Here is a 21005-nt window from a genome sequence, read left to right on the forward strand (position 1 = left end):
TCCAAACCTGTGTAGGAATGAAAGACTACAGAATCGAAACCTGTGTAGGAATGAAAGACCACAGAATCCAAACCTGTTAAGGGATCAAAGACCACAGAATCCAAACCTGTTAAGGGATCAAAGACCACAGAATCCAAACCTGTTAAGGGATCAAAGACCACAGAATCCAAACCTGTTAAGGGATGAAGGACCACAGAATCCAAACATGCTTAGGGATGAAAGACCACAGAATCCAAACATGTTTAGGGATGAAAGACCACAGAATCCAAACATGTTTAGGGATGAAAGACCACAGAATCCAAACATGTTTAGGGATGATAGACCACAGAATCCAAACATGTTTAGGAATGATAGACCACAGAATCCAAACATGTTTAGGGATGATAGACCACAGAATCCAAACATGTTTAGGGATGATAGACCACAGAATCCAAACATGTTTAGGGATGATAGACCACAGAATCCAAATATGTTTAGGGATGATAGACCACAGAATCCAAACATGTTTATGGATGATAGATCACAGAATCCAAACCTGTTTAGAGATGAAAGACCACAGAATCAGATAACAAGTAAAAGTAAAAATGTTCAGAATCAAAGTATTTTTCCCAAAGAAAGTGCACAAAGTCCACTTGTGTCAACTAGTGAATGCTTGCATGGATCACATGCGTTATCCAGAGAAAGATCGCAAAATTCAAGCGTGTTGGCTAGACAAGGAGAGCAGAGGTCATTAATGTCATCTCAGGAGAGGGGTCGTATTTTGAGTATGTCAGCTAATGACACATCTAAAGATAAAAATATTAATTTCATTGGAATGGTAGGTAGATCTAAGAAAGAAAATTGTAGACCCAATCGTGTGCATAGCAAAACTACAGAGCTATATGTGAAATTTGCTGAAGCAATAGAAGGAAATATAGATATATTAGAGTATATTAAAAATCGGTTGCCTCCAGGACTAGAGTTTACTATGATAAACAAAACCATTGAGCAGGACACAAAGAACACCATTGTAACGTTGCAGTGCAAGAGTAAGCGTTCAGCAGAACACTTAAAAGCAGAACTTGCAAAAGGAAACCATTATTCTCAAACAAAAATTCTTTGCTTTGATACCTTACAAGAAGTAAGAGGACTTGTAATGAAAAAGCAACGTGATATTGAGATATCTTTTGAGCAAAACATGCAGCAAATTACATGGAAATCAGAGTCTGCTCTTGTAGAGCATTATGATAAGTTATCAGATGTTAAGTCTCGCCTAGAAAAGATACAGAGTGTAAAATCCAAGTTTATGTCTTTTGAACAATTTAAAGCACAACGCATTGAAGGATGTGCCTTGGAGGATAAGGCTAAAGAACTAGAACTACAAAGAGAGGAATTTCTTAAGCAAGTAGAATATGCCGTACGTGAACTTACTAAAGCAAAGGAATCTTTAAATTTTGAGAAAATTGCTAAAGAAACTAGACTCAATTTAGCAATTGAATGTAATAGACTTTCGAATGCTTTTCCTATTTATGCAAGACGCTCAGATATTCTTGAAATCGTCAAAAACAATCAAGTATCAGTTATAATTGGTGAAACAGGATCAGGAAAGAGCACCCAAATTGCACAATATTTTTTTCAAGGAGGCTTAGCCAGTAATGGAATAATTGCGTGCACGCAACCTCGTAAGATTGCTGCAACTAGCTTGGCCGTACATGTTGCTAAAGAACTAGGAACAGCAGTTGGTCAGGTTGTTGGTTACAAAGTAGGAATGCAGACAAAGAAAACAAATTCAACAAAAATTTTATATATGACAGATCACATCCTACTGAATGAGTGTTTACAAGATCGAAAGCTTAGTGCATTTTCCTGCATCATTATAGATGAAGCTCATGAACGGAGCATTTATACTGATCTGTTACTTGGAATGATCAAAGAATGTCTGAAAGATCGACCGGATCTTCGTCTTGTAATCACTTCAGCCACCATTAATCCAGAAGTCTTTGTTAGGTATTTTGTAGAGTGCCCTGTTCTTTTTGTGTCAGGAAGAATGTTCCCTGTGGAAGTAGAATGGAAGGAACCAGTAGTGGGAGCTGAATCCTTTGGTAATTACCAAGAGGAAGCTGTTGTAAAGGCCATTGAAGTTCATGAGAAGGAGGATGAAGGAGACATATTGGTCTTTTTGACATCCCCATTAGAAACTGAGAAGTGCTGTGAACGTTTTCGGGATTTAATGAAAGGTAAACCATTAAATTATGTTACTCTTCAATTACATGGACGGTTACAAGGGGATGAACAACAAAAGGTCTTTGACCCCGTATCCGGAGGCAAGAGGAAAATTGTCTTTGCCACAAATTGTGCAGAAACTTCAGTCACTATTCCTGGAATTAAGTATGTTATAGATACTGGCCTAGGGAAAGAAATGAAGTTTGATCCAGTTCGCAAGATGAGTACCCTTGCGGTAAGCATGGTGACACAGAGTTCAGCTAAACAAAGGCAGGGTCGTGCAGGACGACTAGGTCCTGGAAAATGTTTTAGGCTGTATACAGAAGATGATTTTAAAAAGATGAATGTTGATTCACTTCCTGAAATAATGAAAGTTCATATTGGTCATGCTATGCTAAAACTAATGGAACTGGGTGTGGATCCCTTGAAATTTGATTATATCATGTCCCCTTCCATTCCTGCCATGGAAGAAGCATTTGCATCACTAGTGCACATAGGTGCAGTGTCAGAGGAAAAGATAACTGATCGAGGAAAGTGGATTGCTAAAATGCCGTTTGACCCAAAGTATGGCGCTTTTGTTTATGAAGCTGTTCAAGTTGGAGCTGGACTGGAAGCAGTTATTATAGCAGCAGCAAGTGGAACTAGCTCACTATTTTACAGAGCGGGAAGTAACGAAGAAAAAGAAAAAGCAGACAGACATAAAATTAGGTTTTGTCATGAAGGTGGTGATCAACTTACTCTGTTATCTGTGTTTAGAGAATGGCACAAGGTACCAGAAAAAGATAAGGGAAAATGGTGTTTCAGTTATTCCATCAATGGAAAGGCAATAAAAAGTGTCCGTGAAACAACTAACGAAGTGTTGCATACACTAAAGAAAGAAATGAAAGTTGACCTTAAATTTTCCTTTGGCAGACCAGAAAAATTAGATAATTTGCTGGTGGGTCTTCTATTTAAGGCTTTGAATAGAAATTTGAGTCATTATCTTGGACATGCAAAGGCAGGGTACAGCATTGTGTCCACAGACCAGAGGGTTGAGGTTCATCCGTCTTCAGCTTTAGTATCACTCGGGAGTCAGTCAGAGTGGATTGTATTTGATCAGGTTATGAGAACATCCAGAGATTTTGCAATGCAAACTACACCAATCCCTGAATCCTTGGTGTTAAAAGGAATAGAAGAGGGTTGGCTTCATTTGCAGATTGAAGAAGCCAAGAAAAAGCGTATCACTGTAGCATGCCAAGAATATGTTGGCCCCCAGATGTTCAGGGAGTTTGTTGGCCCTCGCTATGTTAACATGAGGAACCTTGAAACAACACTCTCAGAAAAATTTCCAAACTCGTTTGTTGTAGTTGAAGCTGATTGGGATAAGGGCGAGTTGAAAGTATTATCAAATGAGAAAAATAAGGAATGTCTTGCTGATAGTCTGTCTCAGGTTCTTGCTCCTCACAGAGCAAATTTTCAATTGGAAGAAAGCGAAGAGCGTATTGGTTCCATGTCAATGGATATATCTGTAAGGACTGTCATTGGAGCTGGAGGTAGTATTGTTAATGTTTTCATGCCAGAAGAGTTTAAAATAGTAAAAATATTCTGTTCTTTAGAAACCATAGATGATCTGTCAAAGGAAGATGTATTAATAAAATTTGGTCAGTATGGAGAGATAAAAGAATGTAAAAAATATTACCGAAAGCAAAAATCCTCAACTATTTGGGGACAAATCACTTTTGGGAAAACTGAATCTGCTGTCGAGGCTGTCAATGGGACAAAGGATGAACCTGAATTGTGTGCACGTCCAAATGTACGTCTCCCAGCACATGGAATTTGTGGGTTAAGGACAAAGATTCAGTGGTGTAGACGGCGTTCTAGAGGGTATGGGTTTGTAGAGTTTGCCAATGTTGAAGATTTCATGGCAGCCTGTAGACTACGTGTGTTGAGTGTTGGAGGTTCTACAGCAATGCTAAATGTTGCTAAGAAGTCTCCTCAGAGTATATATGTTATAAAATTTAACCATTTAGTGACAGAAGATGTTTTACGTCAAGCATTTGCTGACGCTCTGAATATTGATCCTGTTAAAAGCATAGTGAGAGTTAATGTGATTAGAAAAAATGTGGGCCTGGATAAAGAAAGGTTTAGTATCGCCAAGAGGACCCTTCTTCGAAAAATTGAAGAATTTGCGCAGCCTGGTACATTTAGCTTAGAGGTAAGAGAGCCACGATCAGAAAAGGATATTAACTTCATAGCATTTTGTATGTTTAACAATTTAGATGTGGGATATACTGCATGTGATGAGATGAATAAGGAATTTTATATATGCAATGAAAGAGTTTCAGTGAAGGTTGATATTCACAGTTCTTTATTCATTCGTAAGGATATATTTAAGATAAGTGGGGATGCAGTAAAGGAAGAAATTAAAGATATTGAGAATGAAAGTAAAGAAGTAAAAATAAAAGTGAAATATTTGAAGAGTGAGAATGTGTCTGTGGAATTCCACACTGAGAGTGTTAATGCCCTTGCTCAAGCTAGAAAACGTATTCAGGTGATCATCAGGGGGGATATTATTGACTGTGAGAACAATGATCAAGTGAGATTACTGTTTACACGTGAGGGTAGGAAAAGGCTTCAAACTATCATGAATGACACAGGAGCTCTCTTAATAACTGATGATAGGGTAATGGCACTTTCCATCCATGGGTCATTAAGAAGCAGAATGAATGCAAAGGCTGATGTTGATGAATATCTACAGCAACTCTCTCAAGGTACTATAAAATATATTGATTTAAAAGGCACCGGGAAGCCTTCAGGAGTCATGAAAGCACTTATGCTTAAATATGGAACAGATTTATATGGTATGCAGACAACAGCAAAGCTAACAACTGTTAATCTAGACCTTAGGAACCATCGAGTAAGACTAATGGGATCAGATAAGGCCATTAATGAGGCAGTTGATATAGTGGACGCAGTTATGACAAGTCTGACAGGTAGTGGAGTGATTACCTCAAGTGACGATGACCCTGACTGTGTAACTTGCTTCTGTCCAGTTGAAAGTAAGGACCTCTTCAGGCTGGAATGTTGTGGTCATGCTTATTGCAAGGAATGCATCAAACTCCAAGTAGATACAGCCATCACCAGCAAAGACTTCCCTATAGTGTGTGGAAATGAGGGATGCTCGTCAAAGTTTGTGTGGAGAGACTTTGTAAATCTTTCACGTCAGGGACACATTACATTAGCTAAGCTTGTGAATGCCTCTCTTAATTCATATGTGGCTCAGCACAAAAATGATTTCCACTATTGCACTACTCCAGATTGTCCCATTGTGTATAGGATACGAGAAGGTGGAGTCCCATTCTTTTGCCCGGAATGTAATGTCAAAGTTTGCTCAAGTTGTCATGTTAATTATCATGATGGCCTCACTTGTATCATGTACAAGAAGATGAATGAAGATGATAGTTTGGGTGCATGGTTGATGAAGGATATTAATAACAGAAAAATTTGTCCAAACTGCTCTACACCCATTGAGAAGATTGAAGGGTGTAACAAAATGCTATGTTTAGGATGTAAGAAATGCTTATGCTGGATCTGTTTGGCAGTCTTTAACACAGAAAGTGAGTGTTATGGTCACCTTCGGAGAGTGCATGGCGGATTTATGTAATCTATACAAGTTCATGTTACAAGGATAGTGATAGAATTTTTAAGACAATGTTTAGGGTGTATCACATTACTGTACATAAATAATTCCTTTGATAAATGCACATCTAAGATGATATCTGCTGAAATACTGACTATACTTGATCATACTATACAATGATATCTGCTGAAGTACTGACTATACTTAACTATAACAGTTAAAATATTTCTTTATTTCACACATTTCACTTGGTAGAATGATCATGCCAGTGCCCTTAGGAAAGGGTAAGGAGGGTCATCATGTTAGAATGTGCCACGACAGTGAACAAGTAATTACTAGGTGTATATTTTATTTATACACCTGGGATCACCCCAGTTGAATCTTCATTTGTTTGTGTAATGAAATGAAGAAATATTAGGCTATCATGACTGCAGATATCCCTCACCCCATCTCTTGTAATACATAATATTGATTTATCTAGAATGGTATACGTGATAATGTTGCATTGTTGGTGTGTATAAAAACCCCTAACTTCTAAGCTCAGCTTACTTTAATTATTATGTACAAGAAGGGGAATTCAGATTATGGTAGTTTATGTATATAGCAAATTGTTGTATTCAGTATGTTCTGGGACATTTAATATCTGCATAAAACTTTACTATACTAATTAAAATAGAAAGTGTGAAGTACTGCGTTTCTTCATATATCATGTTTCTGTGATTTTAAAACTAGCGGGTATTGTATTTATTTTTTTTAAATTTCTAATATAGTTTTCATATATGCATGCGGCTGTGCAGGATGTACTGTAGACACACCATAATGTAATGCATGTAAGGATATCTCGACTTTTATGTCATTTTAATTACCTTGGAGTAGTTACAGGACGAGAGCTGCTCACTGTGTGAAGAATGGCTTTACAAGTCAATATAATTACTGAGTAACAAGTAAGGTTGACAGTGTATAGTGACCCAGTGACTTCATGTATGTCTTGACAAGGTTTACTTAAAACTGATGCAAGATTTATTGGAAGCCCATATTAATACTGATTCAAAGGTTTTAGAATTGTATTTTTTTAACACTATTAGAGGGCATGTATGCTGTGATAAGCACGATAACTCATGTAATGAATATGTAGTATTGTTAAATTATTATATATATAAATGCCACACAATTTATGTTGACTGAGAGAAGCATTATAAGGATTGAAGCTAGGCTGTTGAAGAGACAACATTGAAAGTAAGTATAACTAGTTCATTTTTTTTTTTTTTTTTTTTTTTTTTTTTTTTTTTTGTAAATTAGAATTGTACACATGAACTAACATAAGTTGAGTGTCTTTTTATATATATATATATATATATATATTTTTTTTTTTTTTTTTTTGATACTACTGGTAAATGAACCAATTTATAAATTCTTCTCTGGTTGCTGTTCCAGTTGAATTTATTCAACACACATCAATACAGGTATTAAAGAAAATATTGGTTAATGCCTGAAGTGTATTTCATGGGTGAATTGTTACATAGCCTATTCGAAGCATCAATAAATTGTATAATTTTGAACATAAAATTTTGTATTTATTTCCTGATACATGTTGAGTGGTTACATTGATACAGGAAACTGTTTGGGCCATTTGGATATGTTGATTAAGTACAGTATACCTTTTTTAATTTGATCAAAACCGGATTACATTTATTGTCACCTGTAAATAAGAAATAAAATATTGAAGTGCTTCAGCATTTAGTAATAATTGTATACAGAGGTCAAACAGCTGTGTGTAGGCTATTGAACTTGTGTAATGCACATTACTATATTACTTTATTCACATTGTGTTCTACCAGTAGCAATACTCCATCCTTACACTCTTGTTTACAGTAGGCACAGCATTTAAGAACATAAGAATTAAGGAAACTGCAGACCTATCATACACAAAACAGCTACTTATATAATGTTTTATTGCTTTATTTACATTCATAATAACTGGAAAATTCATAACTAATGTTCTGTAAAGTGCATAAGATAAGGTTCAGGTATTAGGCAATTTACTGTATTTACCAAGAGGTAAACTTCTTGGTTTACAGTGTACAGTACATAGTCCAGAAACTTTTAAGCACAATTGTGCCATAATCTGAAGCTTTCAAACTAAGTTAGGTATGGCATTTGTATAATAATATTTTATTTATACAATAGATGACACATTGACAAGTTAAAGTGGTGTATGATGAGTCTTGGAATATCTAAAGTGTTTTAGTAAACACTCGGGTGTCTGCGTCGCCAGGATGCCATGTTGTTTGACAGATGACAAGTTAAAGTGGTGTATGATGAGTCTTGGAATATCTAAAGTGTTTTAGTAAACACTCTGGTGTCTGCGTCGCCAGGATGCCATGTTGTTTGACAGAGATTTTGTCCTTTCAATAAAATTTATAATAATAATTTATTGTGTTGGAGGACAGGCAGCCAATGTATATAATAATTTTAATTAATTGTGTCTGGGAACAGGCAGCCACTGTATACATACAGTACATGTTAGGCTTAAATCAAGGTCCTTCCCAGGATGCAGCCCCACAACAAGACTGACTAACTCCTGGGGTACCTATATTCTGCTAGGTGAACAGATGTATTAGGTGATAGAAATCGTTCCCAACCAATACTGTCCCACCCTAGATTCAAACCTGGAATTTCTGATTGAGAGTCAAGAACGAACCTATTTGGGCTCTCTGCCCGAAACGCTTTGCGTAATAGTGGCTTTAGGCATTGTATGTACTAGCTCTATCTATAAAGCCAACAAACTTTGTAAATCTCTTTATGTATGTACCTTACCTAAATAAAAATTATTATTATTATTATTATTATTATTATACTGGGACCCTTATAATGACACTTTTCATGTCTCTACAAGTGTAGTGGGCATTTAGGCCTCAAAATTTTCCTTTTTTTTTTTTTTTTTTTTTTTTGAGATATATACAAGAGTTGTTACATTCTTGTACAGCCACTAGTACGCGTAGCGTTTCGGGCAAGTCCTTAATCCTATGGTCCCTGGAATACGATCCCCTGCCGCGAAGAATCGTTTTTTCATCCAAGTACACATTTTACTGTTGCGTTAAACAGAGGCTACAGTTAAGGAATTGCGCCCAGTAAATCCTCCCCGGCCAGGATACGAACCCATGACATAGCGCTCGCGGAACGCCGGGCGAGTGTCTTACCACTACACCACGGAGACTGCACAATACTTATATGCTAGTGCTGGCAGAGTGGGTATAGTACTGTGCTTCCACCCTAGTGGCTTAGTTGCCACTAGGGACATTTGTGGCAACTAAAACGAATTATTGAGAGAACTGCTTTACAATATAACTTGAAACCATTCAAACTTCTCCGTTTTACCCTCTTTAAGCGTGTATGAATATGCCCTGGCTTCTTGTCCCCTCAACACAATGAATTATGTTGATTTATGGGCGATGACAATCATGGGGTTGGATGCGTCGCGGCGCACCCATGAAGAGTTAATCATGAAGCCTAATAGTGAAATGAATGTCGCTTATACAGCCCGTCCTCTAAACAAAGGCCAAAGTCCATTCCATGCACCCGCCAAACCTCCTGTTTATGAATGAAAAACTGTTTACACACGACTCACAACTGATGACGTCCGAACACTTCCGGAACAAGTGCTTCACTGACGATTTTGGTTCAAACAACAATGCTATAAATGCTTCACCCACGTACTACAAATACAAATAATCGCCAACAGAACCTAAACACCAAACCTAACCAGTGCCTAAATTTGCACAATAAACTAATATATAATAATATTAATGCATATTTGAGAAAAGTTCTATTTGGAATGAACAGAATGTTAAAATTGATGAATGTGTCTTTGGGGTCGACCGCTGGATAGAATGGACTTGGTTTGGAGACGGGTTGCCTTCAGAACTGAGGAGGGGCATTACCCACACCATCCAAACAGTAGTATCATAACCCAAAATAGCTTTGTAGCAAATAGCTCTGCTATTCAACAAATCTCTAGTGTCATATATTCCCTGATATCCTTAAAAAAAACACGAGTAATGCCTTTTCATAAAGGAGGCGATAGAACAGACATAAGCAATTACAGACCAATATCAAATCTATCAATACTATCAAAAATATTTGAAAAAATTATTTATAAACAGCTCTACTTCTATCTCGTAAAATTCAACATACTAAGTTTGTCAGTTTGGCTTCCGCTCTCAAAAAAACTACCAACGATGCAATTATTAGTCTGCTTGATATCATATACACAGCCCTTGACAAAAATTAGTTCCCAATTGGACTCTTCATTAACCTAAGAAAGGCTTTTGATTCTGTTAACCATAACTACCTCTTAAACTCCACCATTATGGAATCCGAGGCCTTGTCCTGAACTATATCCGATCCTATCTTAGTGACAGACACCAGTGTGTAGCCATCAATGACATAACCTCTCCCACTCTACCATTAACTGTAGGGGTGCCACAGGGCAGCATCCTAGGACCTCTCCTATTTCTTATATACATCAATGATCTGCCTAGTGTCTCTTAACATTCTTAAACCTATATTGTTTGCTGATGATGCTACCCTCATCTACTCAGACCCCAACCCACTCATATTAAATAATGTTGTAAAGAACGAATTACAAAAAGTCCACTTATGGATGTCAACCAACAAACTCACACTAAACATAGAAAAAATCTACTACATCTTATTTGGAAGCAAATCAACAAATGCAATTCAGCTTCTGATACACAATGTTAACATCAGCAATATAAAGGATGGAAAGTTCCTTAGCCTACACTTAGAGAAGAGACTCAACTTCAGCACCCACATACAACACAAAAAAGTCTGAAAAACGGTTAGTATTTTTTCTAAAATCAGATATTAAGTTCCAAACTCTGGTCTCCTCTCATTATACTACGTGCTAATCTACCCCTATCTTACATATGGTATCTGTGCATGGGGTTCAACCACTGGAAACTACCTCAAGCCCATCATCACCCAGCAAAAATCTGTTATCAGGACAATAACAAACTCTGGTTTCAGACAACACTCAGCCCCACTGTATAAATCCCTCAACATGCTAAACATAATCTCCACACATTCTCTTATTCCATCTACATGTTCAAAACCTTGTTCCTAAATGCAAACCCTGACCTGAAACGCTCCTTAGACAGATGTAATAGAGCCCATTATCACCACACTAGAAATATATATATATCTTTGATATCCCCAGAGTCAAACTAAATCTGTGTAAACACTCTATGCAAATTAAGTGACCTAGTCTATGGAACTCACTCCCCAACAAATTAAAAAGCTGTCCAACCTACGCCTTATTCAAAAATAACACCAAAAAGTACCTAATTTCATCATAGATTTCTACCTAATGCTTCACACTCGCAGTGTGTCGTGTACTACCCCGACATATGTGCCTAAGCCATATAACTTCACCGTTGTAAACACTGCCATCACCTTATATCATGGTTGCTACGTTGTACGTAAATTGTACCTAAAAATAATCCTCAAATTATGCTACATTGTACCAGTCGATTATCCTCAAATTTGACTAAAATATACCTACTAATTTTCTTCAAGTTTTCTTACAATGCATCTGTAAACCTTTCTCAATTATGCTACAAATTACCTACTTAAAATTATGTGTTAGATTAAGGACCCGCCCGAAACGCTATGCGTGTTAGTAGCTTTACAAGAATGTAAAAACATCAATACTATGTACTCTCATAAACCCAATATACCTTCATGTATATATATAAATAAATAAATTCAAATATATAAATTAATAAACTAGAGAAACATAAGGTGATCCGGCGGCTCCCAGGGAGCGTCCAGACGTCCGCTGGTCGTCAAGGCTGAACCTGGAGTCCCACAATGAATTATAATATGTATTGATGTGTATACGTGGGCGGCAGACATTCCTTTAAGCATATTTGCTTAAATATGATCGCATTGCTGACGTTGTTGATCTTATAGCATAAACTTCCTGTGCTCCTAACTTTTTTCTCACTCTGGGGATATTTAGCAGTCTCCGTGGTGTAGTGGTAAGACACTCGCCTGGCGTTCCGCGAGCGCTATGTCATGGGTTCGTATCCTGGCCGGGGAGGATTTACTGGGCGCAAATCCTTAACTGTAGCCTCTGTTTAACTCAACAGTAAAATGTGTACTTGGTTGTAACAACGATTCTTCGCGGCGGGGATCGTATTCCAGGGACCTGCCCGAAACGCTACGCGTACTAGTGGCTCTACAAGAATGTAACAACTCTTGTATATATCTCAAAAAAAAAAAAAAAAAAAAAAAAAAAGATGATGAGTCAAGTTACCAAAATTCATTGTAAAGAAATTTTAATGATTTTTGAAAGGAATTCTTTTTGTACAATACATTATACAATACATTTTATACAATATTGTTCCACTCTGGATCATCTTCAGGTAAGGAAGGAATACACAAGGGGCAAATTTATCTTAAATGCACATGTGAGAGAGGTGAAGTTGGGTATATCTTGAGGTTATCTTGAGATGATTTCGGGGCTTTAGTGTCCCTGCGGCCCGGTCCTCGACCAGACTTCCACCCCCAGGAAGCAGGCCGTGCCAGCTGACTAACACCCAGATACCTATTTTACTGCTAGGTAACAGGGGCATAGGGTGAAAGAAACTTTGCCCATTGTTTCTCGCCGGCGCCTGGGATCGAACCCAGGACCACAGGATCACAAGTCCCGCGTGCTGTCCGCTCGGCCGACCGGCTCCCCCAGTAGAGTATGGTGAAGTAATCAGACAGGTAAAGCAACAGGGAAATAATGGGGATGGATGCCAATGAAACATTGGGTATTGAGTGAGCTGGGAGAACTGTTGAGATGTTACCCTGGGATGTATGGTGAGGTCGGGATTTCATGTGTGTGTTTAAGATCAATTTGGAATTGGTGAAACTACAAGCAAGAGCTGTAATTCTACCTCAGCTCAGTTACAACCTTCTCCTAGTTGGGAGCCGAGCGGACAGCACGCTGGACTTGTGATCTTGGGTTCGATCCCAGGCGCCGGCGAGAAACAATGGGCAGAGTTTCTTTCACCCTATGCCCCTGTTACCTAGCAATAAAATAGGTACCTGGGTGTTAGTCAGCTGTCACGGGCTGCTTCCCGGGGGTGGAGGCCTGGTCGAGGACCGGGCCGCGGGGACACTAAAAAGCCCCGAAATCATCTCAAGATAGTTAGTTTAGTTCATTTATTATGCACCCCATACCCATCTTGTGGGCGGTAGTGGAAAGGGTTACAGACGCACATAATGGGCTCAGGGACTGAACCCCACAATTCATTTAGCTAAGCAAGTTACAATCTTGATGAGCTAGTTACAAAATTCAATATAAGTCGTCACATCAACAATGGGTTCGAGATCGACCTCAAGTACAGGTTCTAAATTAAGCAACTGACATATGTGGAGAGTTAGTGTCACAATTGATATGTTTGTCCTGCACACCGCCCCCCCCATCCAGTGGGCAGCGGTGGATAGGTTACAATCACTTAGTTACTACCTACAGTTAGCAAACTGGGGATATTTGGATAAAATTTTTGGTAGCAGATCATTTTGAATGAAATATTGACACATCGCTGGAACATTGGTTATAGAATTGTCTCTAAATTCACGTATCTTTTCGTACTCCATCACATAGTGACGGAGGGTGTGCGAATAATTTTGTTGATACAGTTTACATTTGGTCAGGTCTACATCGGCAGATAATGAGAATTCCCAGAGATACTTGTAACCGAGTCTAAGCCGAGCAGTAGTAACATCTAGAAGTCTGCTGATTTTATTGGATGATCCATAGATGTGCGGCTCCTCTTGCATGATAGTATGATGATAGATGGAATTACTGGTGTCAATTTCACTTTGCCTCAGATCTACAAGATCTTGTTTAAGTTCTCGGTGTACTGCTGCTCTCAGATTGCTCATTCACAATCCAAGGTTACACTCAACGGCTCCTTTAAAGGCAGATTCTTTGGCTAACTTATCAGCTCTATCATGCATTCGGAGGCCAACATGAGATGGAGACCACATGAAATGGACTCTGTTACCATCCTTAATAATTTTGTTGTATTTGTGTCTAGCTTCGGACACGAGCATGTTACAGTTATGTCTTAAAGAGTTGAGAGCATTTAAGGATGATAAGGAGTCTCCAAGAGACTCGTTTATTTCACGAGCCTGTTATATGCATCGTTAGGAATTTTGTGCCAGAACTTTCATGTGATCAGTCGACCTGATCTCCCGTGTATCAACTTGTTGAGTGAACATGTTCCAGATGCGAGTCAGCCTCGGAGTGAATGATCACTGATGGAGTGATGTTCTTGAAAATGGCAGCTCCAGCATGAGACTGTTGAAGGTTGAGAGCCTAGTGTTACGGGTGCTAACTATTGGTTGTCCATGGAGTTGGGCCAAGTGCGGAACTTTGAGAATGTTGGCCTTGTACATAACCGTAAGTCCATCAACGTCACGATGATGATGTAGGCTTTGATGTTCAGACCATTTCCACCAGACTTTATCAAGACTAGAGATGAGCCTTCTTGTACGGTTCTCCACTTTGTCGAAAAGTCTAATGAATGATGGAGGGCAGGCGATCCAGGAGATGGTAGTGAACTTGTGCTTCATATAAGGTTTTGCAGCCCCAGCTGTCAAGAAGGTGTGAGATGCACCGTAGGACTGTAAGTTTCCTAGCTGTCTTTTGGGCTAGATTAAGCATGTAGCTCTTCATTTTCATTGAAGAGTCAAACTTCATTCCCAAAATGTTAATTTCATCTGTAAACTATGTGTCGACCGCCCATTTGTAAGCGTGTTTGATTTGCAATGTGCAATCAGCCTCTCTCTCTGTCTCTCTCTCTCTCTCTCTTTATATATATATATATATATATATATATATATATATATATATATATATATATATATATATATATATATATATATATATATATGTCGTACCTAATAGCCAGAACGCACTTCTCAGCCTACTATGCAAGGCCCGATTTGCCTAATAAGCCAAGTTTTCATGAATTGTTTTTCGACAACCTAACCTACCTAACCTAACCTAACCTAACTTTTTCGGCTACCTAACCTAACCTAACCTATAAAGATAGGTTAGGTTAGGTAGAGTTGGTTAGGTTCGGCCATATATCTACGTTAATTTTAACTCCAATAAAAAAAAATTGACCTCATACATAATGAAATGGGTAGCTTTATCATTTCATAAGAAAAAAATTAGAGAAAATATATTAATTCAGGAAAACTTTGCTTATTAGTCAAATCGGGCCTTGCATAGTAGGCCGAGAAGTGCGTTCTGGCTACTAGGTACGACATATATATATATATATATATATATATATATATATATATATATATATGTCGTACCTAATAGCCAGAACGCACTTCTCAGCCTACTATTCAAGGCCCGATTTGCCTAATAAGCCAAGTTTTCATGAATTAATGTTTTTTCGTCTACCTAACCTACCTAACCTAACCTAACCTAGCTTTTTTTGGCTACCTAACCTAACTTTACCTATAAATATAGGTTAGGTTAGGTTAGGTAAGGTAGGGTTGGTTAGGTTCGGTCATATATCTACGTTAATTTTAACTCCAATAAAAAAAAAATTGACCTCATACATAGAGAAAAGGGTTGCTTTATCATTTCATAAGAAAAAAATTATAGTAAATATATTAATTCAGGAAAACTTGGCTTATTAGGCAAATCGGGCCTTGAATAGTAGGCTGAGAAGTGAGTTCTGGCTACTAGGTACGACATATATATATATATATATATATATATATATATATATATATATATATATATATATATATATATATATATATATATTGTGACGGTAACGCGTTGGTGTTCGGCTGTTCAAAGCTAGGGGTATGGCCTCGTCACATAGAATTAAAAAAAAATAGAAAATCTGGAACTTCGTCTGTGGTAAGGTAAGGAGAAGACACACAAAACACAAGTAAATTTTAACAATGCAATTTTAATTACGTTAGATAAACAAAACATGAATAAAATGGACATACAAATTTGTATAATAAAATCAATCAATCAAAATAATAAGAATAATTAAATGGCAAAATGAAAAGTTACGTTAAGACAAGTGAGCAATAACAAGCTGTGCAATATACAATAAAATGAGAGGTGCGGGAATATTGGCTTTAAGCTATCACCTCTCTTAGTACACTTAAGCCAAAGCTCAGTCTACCTGGAAGAAGTGTTAACCGTATGAAAGCACTGAATATTCTGAGGACTGAGGTCGTGGCGGCCCCAGACATCAAGTAGTATGGGGGGGTGGAGTGCAGTTGCAGCCAGACCGGCGGCCAATCAGCGAGTAGCCGGCAACAAGACAGGTAGTTTGGCGGTTTGAGGCTGAGCAGGTGTCCCTGGCTGCATACGTTTTGCGCTCTGGCAAACCTTGGAGATGTTGTTGTCGTTGTTGGACATTTCTTTCATAGTAGTTTTATATATTTGTAGTGACGTATTTTTGGAGGGAAGAGCAGGCTCAATCTCTTGAAGGCGATTATCGTCACAATATATATATATATATATATATATATATATATATATGTCGTACCTAGTAGCCAGAACTCACTTCTCAGCCTACTATTCAAGGCCCGATTTGCCTAATAAGCCTAGTTTTCCTGAATTAATATATTTACTATAATTTTTTTCTTATGAAATGATAAAGCAACCCTTTTCTCTATGTATGAGGTCAATTTTTTTTTATTGGAGTTAAAATTAACGTAGATATATGACCGAACCTAACCAACCCTACCTAACCTAACCTAACCTATATTTATAGGTAAGGTTAGGTTAGGTAGCCAAAAAAAGCTAGGTTAGGTTAGGTTAGGTAGGTTAGGTAGACGAAAAAACATTAATTCATGAAAACTTGGCTTATTAGGCAAATCGGGCCTTGAATAGTAGGCTGAGAAGTGCGTTCTGGCTATTAGGTACGACATATATATATATATATATATATATATATATATATATATATATAATGTTAAATATAACCGAAAAGGTAAGATAAATAATTCTAACACGAATTTTCTCAATATTTCTTATGTTTCTTTTCACCGTCGATGGTAATTGAAAAATCAAGTCTCAAAATTCATTTTTAATTCTAGTTTGACGCGACACCTGAATGCATTTCGTAATAACTTATTACATTTTCAAAGACTTTAGTTTACACGCACAACTGTAACCTGTAAACACGCAAAATACATCCATACTTATACTCGCATTTGGATTATCTTCTTGAGTGCCTCGCAGATGTCAAGCCGCCTGCTTATCGCTGTATCTAAAGATGATTTCAGTGTTGTTTGTTAAGATTTCTCTGGTGATAGTCTGGTTGTGGGAAGAGATTATATGTTCCTTGATGGAGCCCTGTTGTTTATGCATTGTTAATCGCCTGGAAAGAGACTTTGTTGTCTTGCCTATATACTGAGTTCTTTGGGGCTTATAGTCCCCAAGTGGGCATTTGAAGGCATTGACGACGTTGGTTTCCTTCAAGGTGTTCTGCTTGGTGTCTGGAGAGTTTTTCATGAGTAGATTGGCCGTTTTTTTTTTGGCTTTATAGTAAATTTTCAATTGTATTTTCTGATTTTTGTCTGTTGGGATAACGTTCCTATCAACAATATCTTTCAGGACCCTTTCCTCCGTTTTATGAGCCGTCGAAAAGAAGTTCCTGTAAAATTGTCTAATAGGGGGTACATGTGTTAGTTGACTCTTCAGAGGTTGCATGGCTTTTCACCTTTCTTTTTATGATGTCTTCAATAAAACCATTAGAGAAGCCGTTGTTGACTAGGACCTGCCATACCCTACAGAGTTCTTCATCGACTTGCTTCCATCCTGAGCTGTGGCTAAGAGCATGGTTGACATAAGTGTTGACAACACTCCTCTTGTACCTGTCTGGGCAGTCACTATTGGCATTGAGGCACATTCCTATGTTTGTTTCCTTAGTGTAGACTGCAGTGTGGAAGCCTCCACTCCTTTCTATGACTGTTACATCTAGAAAGGACAGCTTCCCATCCTTCTCCATCTCGTAAGTGAAACTCAACACAGAATTCCGCTCAAATGCCTCCTTCAGCTTCTGCAGACGTCTGGCATCAGGTACTTGTGTAAAAATGTCGTAAACGTACCTGCAGTATATGGCGGGTTTCAAGTCCATGTCAACTAAGACCTTTTGCTCATTGGTACCCACATAGAAGTGCGCAAACAGGACACCTAGGGGAGAACCCATGGCGACCCCATCTACTTGCTTATACATGTGCCCATCTGGGCTCAAGAAGGGTGCCTCTTTATTGCAGGCTTGGAGTAGCTTCCTTAGTATGTTTTCTGGTATGTCAAGAGGAGTACAAGCCGGATCACGATACACTCTGTCCGCTATCATCCCGATTGTTTCATCCACAGGTACGTTGGTAAACAGTGATTCTACGTCCAACGAGGCTCTTATCCCTGTGGCCCGTGTTCCCCGCAGTAAGTCAACAAATTCCTTTGGAGACTTTAAGCTGAAAGCACAAGGTACATAAGGAGTCAGCAGGCCGTTGAATCAGTTAGCCAGTCTGTATGTGGGTGTGGGTGTCTGGCTGATGATTGGCCGAAGTTGGTTTCCAGGCTTGTGAGCCTGGGGAATACAAACTTGGGTATGCGTATGGAAATGTCAAGACCCACACGCCTGGAAACCCACTTCCACACCCACATACAGACAGGATAAGCGACTCAACGGCTTGCTGACTCCTTATGTGCCTTGTGCTTTCACCCTGAAGTCTCCAAAGGAATTTGTTGACTTACTGCAGGGAACACGGGCCACAGGGATAAGAACCTCGTTGGACGTAGAATCACTTGTTTACCAACGTTCCTGTGGATGAAACAATCGGGATGATAGTGGACAGAGTGTATCGTGATCCGGCTTGTACTCCTCTTGACATACCAGAAAACATACTAAGGAAACCATTCCAAGCCTGCACTAAAGAGGCACCCTTCTTGAGCCCTGATGGGCACATGTATAAGCAAGTAGATGGGGTCACCATGGGTTCTCCCCTAGGTGTCCTGTTTGCGCACTTCTATATGGGTACCATCGAGCAGAAGGACTTAGTTGACATGGACTTGAAACCTGCCATATACTGCAGGTATGTTGACAACATTTTTACACAGGTACCTGATGCCAGACGTCTGCAGGAGCTGAAGGAGGCATTTGAGTGGAATTCTGTGTTGAGTTTCACTTACGAGATGAAGAAGAATGGGAAGCTGTCCTTTCTAGATGTAACAGTCACGGAAAGGAGCAGAGGCTTCCACACTGCAGTCTACACTAAGGAAACAAACATAGGAATGTGCCTCAATGCCAATAACGACTGCCCAGACAGGTACAAAAGGAGTGTTGTCAATGCTTACGTCGACCGTGCTCTCAGCCACAGCTCAGGATGGAAGCAAGTCGATGAAGAACTCTGTAGGGTAAGGCAAGTCCTAGTCAACAACGGCCTCTCTAATGGTTTTGTTAAAGACATCATAAAAAGAAAGGTGAAATGCCATTCAACCTCTGAAGAGTCAACTAACACATGTACCCCCTATTAGACTATTTTACAGGAACTTCTTTTCGACGGCTCATTAAACGGAGGAAAGGGTCCTGATAGATATTGTTGATAGGAACGTTATCCCTACAGATAAAAATCAGAAGATACAATTGGCGATTTACTATAAAACCAAAAAAAGGCCAACCTACTCATGAAATACTCTCCAGACACCAAGCAGAACACCTTGAAGGAAACCAACGTCGTCTATGCCATCAAATGCCCACTTGGGGACTATAAGCCTCAAAGATCTCAGTATATAGGCAAGACAACAACGTCTCTTTCTAGGAAATTAACAAAGCATAAACAACAGGGCTCCATCAAGGAACATATAATCTTTTCTCACAACCAGACCATCACCAGAGAAATCTTAACAAACAACACAGAAATCATCGTTAGATACAGCGATAGCAGGAGACTCGACATCAGCGAGGCACTACACATAAAAAATTCAACACCAACAATCAACAGCCAATTAATGCACAACTATATTTTACCCACTTCAAGACTCCGAACCAATATAGAAGCAGCAAGAGGAAGTGTTGATGCTATGGGCCAATAGGCCTTCTGTAGTTACTTCCATTCTTATAAATAAAATAAATTTTATTCAAGAAAGTACATACATAGTTGATTTACAAACATAATGTTGGAGTTATAGATAAGAGCTAGTACATACAATACCTAAAGCCACTAGTACGCATAGTGTTTCGGGCAAGGTGAGGTGGGCAAAAACACTTAGACTAAAACTTAATAGTAATTGAGCTTAAAGTATAAATTGTGTTGGAAAAAAAAAGATAAAAAAGGGGGGAACATGGTAGAAAATAGCCAATATACAAGTTGGTCAACAAACAGCATTGTTTAAAAATAGAAGACATGGGTTGACATTTTGGGGTAAGGTAGGTTACAGGGAGTTAATTAGGTAGTGCTTCGTTTTCATCTTAAACTGGTTGAGAGAGGTGCAGTCTTTAACATGGTTGGGAAGGTCATTCCACATTCTGGGTCCCTTGATTTGTAGAGCATTTCTAGTTTGATTAAGTCATACTCTTGGAATATCAAAACTGTATTTGTTTCTGGTGTGGTGCTCATGGGTTCTGTTACAACCTTCTAAGAAGCTTTTAAGGTCAGAATTGACATTACAGTTCAGAGTTTTAATATATAGAGTACACAAGAGAGGATGTGCAGTGACTTAATATCTAACATATTCAGAGATTTGAATAAGGGTACCGAGTGCTGTCTGGGGCCAGAGTTAGATATTGTTCTATCGGCAGCTTTGTATCGGGTAATTAGAGGACGCAAGTGATTTTGGGTAGTAGAACCCCAAGCACAAATACCATAATTGAGATAAGGATAGATGAGGGAGTAACAGAGCATCACCAGGGCTTATATTTTTATACCCATTGGTTCGTGTTCTATCATGTGCAAATGTCAATCACCTCACCCAAAACTGTTGTACCATATCACCTCACCCAAAACTGTTGTACCATATCACCTCACCCAAAACTGTTGTACCATATCACCTCACCCAAAACTGTTGTACCATATCACCTCACCCAAATGCGAGTATAAGTATGGA

The 21005-nt window shown here is 38.5% G+C and overlaps 2 protein-coding genes across 4 annotated transcripts in view; both read left to right on the forward strand.

Moving 5' to 3' along the window:
- Positions 1-7387, forward strand: part of LOC123762732 (uncharacterized) — a 273458-nt gene extending 266071 nt beyond the window's left edge. For all 3 annotated transcript variants that reach the window (XM_069332254.1, XM_069332253.1, XM_069332255.1), the window contains one exon: positions 1-7387. This exon is cut by the window's left edge and continues 715 nt beyond it. In XM_069332254.1, the coding sequence (XP_069188355.1) occupies positions 1-5845 (5845 nt within the window). In that variant the 3' untranslated portion in view covers positions 5846-7387.
- Positions 1-21005, forward strand: part of LOC123762733 (uncharacterized) — a 48884-nt gene that overhangs the window by 13432 nt on the left and 14447 nt on the right. The window lies entirely within an intron of this gene.

The sequence above is a fragment of the Procambarus clarkii genome, chromosome 27 (genome assembly GCF_040958095.1).
Source record: "Procambarus clarkii isolate CNS0578487 chromosome 27, FALCON_Pclarkii_2.0, whole genome shotgun sequence".
Lineage (NCBI taxonomy): Eukaryota > Metazoa > Arthropoda > Malacostraca > Decapoda > Cambaridae > Procambarus > Procambarus clarkii.